The 6,743-nt window shown below is 36.3% G+C and overlaps 1 protein-coding gene across 1 annotated transcript in view; it reads right to left on the reverse strand.

The window, feature by feature from the left end:
• The window catches only part of TTC21B (tetratricopeptide repeat domain 21B), a 111,755-nt gene that overhangs the window by 92,520 nt on the left and 12,492 nt on the right, over positions 1-6,743 (reverse strand). Inside the window, exons 3-6 of the mRNA XM_019522733.1 lie at positions 5,336-5,446; positions 4,397-4,563; positions 2,735-2,857; positions 857-1,014 (exon numbers count right to left, since the gene is read on the reverse strand). Coding sequence (XP_019378278.1) covers positions 857-1,014; positions 2,735-2,857; positions 4,397-4,563; positions 5,336-5,446 — 559 coding nt within the window. The remainder of the gene's footprint in view (positions 1-856; positions 1,015-2,734; positions 2,858-4,396; positions 4,564-5,335; positions 5,447-6,743) is intronic.

Raw genomic sequence — 6,743 nt, forward strand, 5'->3', positions numbered from 1 at the left:
TCTCAGGTTCAATTTTTTTTTTTAAAATCAAACTACTTTAAAATTATCCGAAAAAAAATCAAAATTCCTATGTTTTGAGCCAAATTTTAAAGCCAGCATTTGAAGTTAGGTTTCATAACCCTTATATAGGCACCTACTTGATTTTCAAAAGTATTAAAAACTTAACTCCTCCAGCTACCAATAAGAATGGATTGGTGCTTGGCACTTTTTTGGTATCCCAAGACTAATTTAGGAGGCCAAAATTAAGCATCTCCACTTCTTTGGTTTGTTTTAAGTCTTTGCCCTGATATTCATTACAAATAGTGAGTGAAGTTTATTTTGGCTTCCTGAGCCAAAGCAATTTTTAGGAATCTAAAAAAAAGCCAAGAAAAAAAAACTCTTGTAAAATGGAAATCATCATAAAGCTGATCAGTCTTGCCAGAACTACCTCAGAACTTCTGGCTAAATGCTTTAGGTAAGAAACCACTGGGGGTTGGAGGGGGGGGAGCAAATCAAGTTGCCAATAAATATATCTATTTTGTAATCACAGCTCTATAATAACATTACCTGATTTCACACCCAAAACAAGTAAAGGGGTTGCCTACCTCAAATATTTAACAATGCTGTATCTCCTACAGAACTAGAAGGGGCAGAATCAGTTTTAGAAAAAAAATGTTACTTTAAAATCTGGATAGCATACATATGCTGTAATTCCATAATATGTCTGTGTTTAGATTCCCAAGTCTCCTCACATACTACAGCTGGCAGCATACAGGGAAAAAAATTCAAAATCAGTATTTAAACACAAAAGCAAATCCTACTGCTTATTTTCTATAGCAAGACCATCACCACTGACATAAGTTACTATATACTCAACCTTTGCGCTGTTTCAACTGCCTGTTCCCAATCTTGTAAAGCAAGCTGTAGCTTCATTTTCTTTATGAAAGCAGGAAGGAAGTGTGGGAAATTTGCAATTATCTGGTTCACAGTTTCCAAAGCTCCTGAATAATTTTGGCGGATCTCAAAATATTGTGCCTAATGAAAGTTAAAAAAAAAAAAGTCATATCAAAGCCCTGTAGTCTTGCAAAACTGTCAAGAGTCAGGAATATTTTCAGGCAGGACCTGAAAAGCAAAGCAGGGGGAGGACCATAAAAACGTTTAGTAGAAGGAACTTTTCTCCATTACTAATATCTTTCTTCCACATTTCTCCATAGTAAGATACAGAAGGAATAGACAAGTCATAAGTAAGCACCTTTATAAACAAAGGTAACTGTAGCAAAGAACAAGCAGAAGAATTAATTTGAAAAGACTGACAAGAACTATTAGCTCTTTTCAAAAGGTTAAGGAGGAAGCAACTGAAACTATCCTAGTGCTGTTGATCCATTTTAGCCAATCCCCTAAAACTTTCAGTTGTTACCTGGGGTTCCAAGAAGGTTAAAATGTCCTCTTACCACACAAACAAGGAGGGAGAATTGGTGCGTTAGACGACACACTTAATTCTTCTACATACCATGGGTGTTAAGAGGGGAGAAATGTGCATCTGTGCTGAAGATCAACCTCATGTGCCAAACAGGACTCAATGTGAGGTACTAAAGAAATGCATATTAGGCTGCCTTAATGCACAGTAATGAATATGCACAGTTTACATGACATTTAAAGCGCAGCAGCCTAGTTTACTGCACATTAGCATAATTGCATTGTTTGTGATGCTTCAACGCACAGTAAACTACACTACTGCACATCAAAGTGCATGGGTAGACACACCAAGAGTGCCATTAAGAGCACAAAATGAATAATTAAGAGGACCTATGTATGAGATTTTTCTAATTAGTTTTTCCAGCCAGAATAACCTTAGTAATGGTTGCAACTATAACTGATACAAATTTTTTATATCAGATTAAACTGTTGTATTTTTAAATTATGCTACTATCTGGCAGTTGGCACAGTGACTGTGTGATATTAATGAACATCCAATTCAACTAGGATGAGAACAATTTTATTTGTTCGAACGGTTTGAAATTCTTTTCCCAAAATGGAAAAGCTTATTAAATAGATGCATCTACCTAGAAACCATGTGAATGTGTGCCTATTAGGCAGAAAATTATCACTCAACAGCAAATTATTTTGGAAGGAAGAGGTAACATTCTAAACACATGTATTATAGTTTAGTTTATGAATGTAAATAAACATTAATTATATACAAGTTAAAATGAAGATTAGCTTGGGGATTTCAAAACAACGTTCTACCAGGAGAAAAAAGGAAATAAAAAACCCTTCTAACTTATGGATCAAACAAAAATTTAAAGAGTAGAAAACAGATAAACAGAAGTTCATAGTTAAAAGTCCAATACAAATGATCAGCTGATGCAGTGAATTGTGTCCCAATTTTACCCCCTTGTGTCCATATACAGGGAGAGCAAAGACAAATGCCACTGTAAAAACAACAATAATAACCATTTATTTTAGATCTTATTTTAATTATATTAAGCATACTCTGTATTGAATTAAATAGGGTAACTCTTATAAGCCTACACTACATTTTCGTTATTACTTAATAAAACTGATACACTATCTCCCTCTCTAATAGAAAAACTGAGGCAGTAAATACAGAGTTCTAATCTCACCGGTCCACCCCCTCCCCATCACCAGGCAAATCACAGAAAGTTTCCTTGTAGGTTTCCAACACTCCCAAGGCCCAAAGTGCTACCAATAAGATATTTCTATAAAGTATTTTAACAGAATACATTAAACTCACTTTACCCAGCAGGGCAAAAAGATCAATCCCTTCCTGCATTGCTTCATCAAAATATTTCACAGCTTTTTTAATATAGGCTTCTTTTCCACAGGTGACATCAAGCCATGCTTTCAAAATCAATCCCTGTAAAGCAAAATACAAATCAGAGTTAAGTAAGTGTTAAGACATTTCTCATAATGGCAAGCAGAGATAAAAACAGTATCTTATAACATTGCTCTTGAAGCAAGAGCAGGTTAAAAAAATGTTTTAAATCTGACTTTGTTTCTTTTTAAAAGGGAAAATTGTGTCCCATTTTTAAAAAATTTCAAGTTACATTTATGTTTTGGTACATTTCATTAAAATAATTGAAAATTTAAATTAAAAAACATAACATCAAGAGGTACATACTTGCTGCCAAAGTTTCAAACTAAATCATACCAGTGCACTAGGGAAAATTCAATGGGTAAGCACTAGCTAAGCATCTGAAACTAAAGATTGTTGTAGTGAGCGACCAACTTTTAACAGCAGTAGCCACTTCTGCAGATTCCCAAAATATTTTTTTAATTCCAGATAACTGACACTTCAGTTCAGTAGTCACTGATTAATTCAAAGTTGCAAAACTGACCAGGTGTTGGGAAGGGAAAGAAAGCTTGTTTTCCTTAATCAATTATGAATAAAAACTAGGGGCAAGAAGATAGGATCCATTAGTTCTAAAATTGTGAAAGTCATTTCACCCAGCAACGTAGTTTGATTCACTAAGTATGGGGAAGATGTGTTTTTATTTAATATATCAGTTTTAAATGCAGAAGCACTTCTTATGTCTCTAGCACATTTAACAAAAATGTATATAACATTTAAAGAGAAATTTTAAAGTCCTTGTTTCCTGCATTTATGTCCATTCAAATTTTAATCCAAAAGTAAAATGAATCTAGTAAGTAAAAAAAAGCAGAAAGCAAAGCAGTTGACTGGACAGGTGACATATAGCTTAATTTGCAGCTTGCCTACCAAAAATCTTGCCTCTCCGCCCTGTTTTAATCTATTTATGTAGTTATGTACATACATCATGTTCTTCTAGTCAGCAAAAACAACCAATATTTATCATAAAGGCTAGCTGCATATATTTGTAATATCTAAGAATTAGTAGAGGAGTTGTTTAGCCTGGAAACCTTGGTATTTGTTTTGGCTTTACTTTTTTACTTATTTAAATATATGAACACTATCTTTAGTTGAACTCCACCATTCCATACCATTTATAAAATTTACTAAGAAATATTGGATGCTGACTAACATATTCAAATTACAATTTAAAAAAAAAGTTATAATTTCTCAGCTTCAAAGGTTTGCTGGAAAGTCCCCCAAAAATAACGCAAATGGCATTTTTTAGGAAAACACATTTATACCCAAAACCAGAAGCTTCCTATCTATTTATTTTGCACAGAAACATATCGATTTAGCTGTAATAGTATTTCTGCCAGCGACTTCATATCTTGCTTTTCAGATAATAAAATCTAGTTCTTAATGGAGTTAGAAGTCCTGTGCTTCCCACAACATAATGCCTCCCCTTTGGCATTACAGTATATGAAATAAAATGAAAGATCATTCCATGTAGCAAGGGGATAGAAAATCTAGTTTTAAGACACAAATATTCTTATTTTATATAGAAAGAAATAAAACACCAGTTACCTCTTTATCTCCATTAGAAACTTTGATCATTCTATCAACATATTCACGAGCTTTGTCCTGGCGGCCGAGGTGCCACAAAAACAAACCTGCAAAGTACAAAGCCTGCTGTCCTGCTGTCTTACGATATTCCTTCATTTTGGCATCCAGTTCCAGAATAGCATCTCGATCTGAAATCAATTAATAACAGCAGGAATTGTTCAAGAAATGTTGGCACATTTCCAAACGGTAAGTTATGGTACAATAATTATGGGACAAAGTATCTCATTCCCAGCTGGTTGGCAGTTCTAAACATGCCAGCCTGAAGCAGACTCAAACACAAGCGTAACGTGTGCATTAATAAGGTCCTAAGGTAATGCTTTTGTTAAAAAAAATGCAGACTGTTTTGCCAGGGTTCATGTTCCTATCAGTATCTAGCTAGTAACCAAATGGTAATTTGGCAGCAACAAGTGCTAGATGACAGACAAGAGGGCTACCAGGAGGGTTCAGTATTCAGTGTAACATCTGGAGAAAGAAGAAGGGCATTTTTTAAACCAAGGATACTTTTACAGAAAAAAATCTTACCCTCCCAAGCAAGATGCTCTATAACATGCTACACTGTCCTGCAAGATGTATCCCCTGAACTGAAAACAGCATAGCCCAAGTCATAAATGTTTATTAGTATGGCAAAGCAACAGTGTGCATCTCAGATCTCTGTATTTTATTTTTTAAAACATTTCTATTTATCCTATTTTTATACTGAATTTCTGTATATATATTTTTGTCACGGTTTACCTAATTATACTATTAGATGTTCCAGTTATATGCAAGGGAAGTATGTGGGGGGGGTTTTGTTTAAGAGTCAATTATACTTCTCAGTTTACACTGTAGGTAGATCTCTTAACTGTAAACATCCTAAACTTGGCAAAACACAAGAGGGCAGTGGGATTTCAACAAACACACCTGGATTAGAGCTCTTCTTGTGGGCATAGATGAGTGCCATCATTGTGCAAAGTGACACCTCTTGTTTGTTTTTAATATGTTCAAACTCCCGAATAGCCTCTTGAATTTGACCTACAAAAAAAGAACCACCAAATAATACACTATAGTTTCTCTTAACAACTTAAAAACACCAGCCCTTTGCAAAAGTACTTAGCAACCTTGTTATTGCAACAATTAATTCTATTTCTAGGACTACATCAGAAAGAATGGAGTTTTTTCCCTCCAATCTATTTTGTACAGTTAACAGCACTTTGCATATAGTAAAGCAGGGAAAATAAATGAAGTTTAAGTCTTCCACACAGCAGAGAAAATAAGTGGGGTTTTGCCTTGCTCTAGGAGACACCAAGGGGAGGACGTTCAAGGACAAATTCACGGACTCAAACTATTTTGTTACACTTCATTTTCAAAAACATATCGAATAAGGAGTACAGGTTTCCCTCGCTTTATGCTGTATATACGTTCCTGGAATATGGCGCATAACTCAAATCAGGGAACCTGCTTTACAATGTAACAAATAAGGATATGTTTCAAGACCCTGACTGTACTGACCTTCAGGCCATTTCTACCACTTTTAAAAGACAATTTTGGTACTCACCAACAGCAGACAGTACACATAAGCACAGGGCACTATCATAATGGGGATGGCAACTACAGAAACACATCACAGACAACGAGCGAGAAGCAAAGGTCCACACAGGAGACCATATTTTGGTGCATGTCTCTCCCACAGTGCACTGTACAAAGCAGCTGACTGCAGGCTTCCACCACACCAAAGGGACTTTTACCTTGCATATAACCTTGCATAAATTTTTGGTATAAAAAGGATCATTGCATAAGAGCAAATTCACACATACAGAACCTGTATAAAGCATGGGAAACCTGTAGCGTAAACAAACCGCAAAAATACAGGATTTAAGCCACAAAAAGACAGTCTTCCTGGACTTTCAGAAGGCCTTCAACACTCTCTCTCACCCTGTTCTCATTAAGAAACTGGGGGACTGTGGTGTTGACACCCACACAGTCAATTGGGTCACCAATTGCCTGGAGGGCCACACCCAGAGAGTGGTGGTGGATGGGTCATTTTCGATCTCGAGGGATGTGGGCAGTGGGGTTTCTGCAGGGCTCAGTCCTCAGGCCCTCACTGTTCAACATCTTCATCAGTGACTTGGACGAGGGGGTAAAAAGCACCCTGGTCAAATTTGCTGATGACACTAAGATGTGGGGGGATGTGGGCACACTAGAAGGGAGCAATAGGCTACAATTGGACCTAGACAGGTTACAAGGGTGGGCGGATGAAAATAGGATGGGATTCAACACTGACAAGTGCAAGGTGATGCACCTGGGGAGGAACAACCAGCACCATACCTAC

This window comes from Gavialis gangeticus, unplaced genomic scaffold (genome assembly GCF_001723915.1).
Source record: "Gavialis gangeticus isolate Ggan-Ray unplaced genomic scaffold, GavGan_comp1, whole genome shotgun sequence".
Classification (NCBI taxonomy): Eukaryota; Metazoa; Chordata; order Crocodylia; family Gavialidae; genus Gavialis; species Gavialis gangeticus.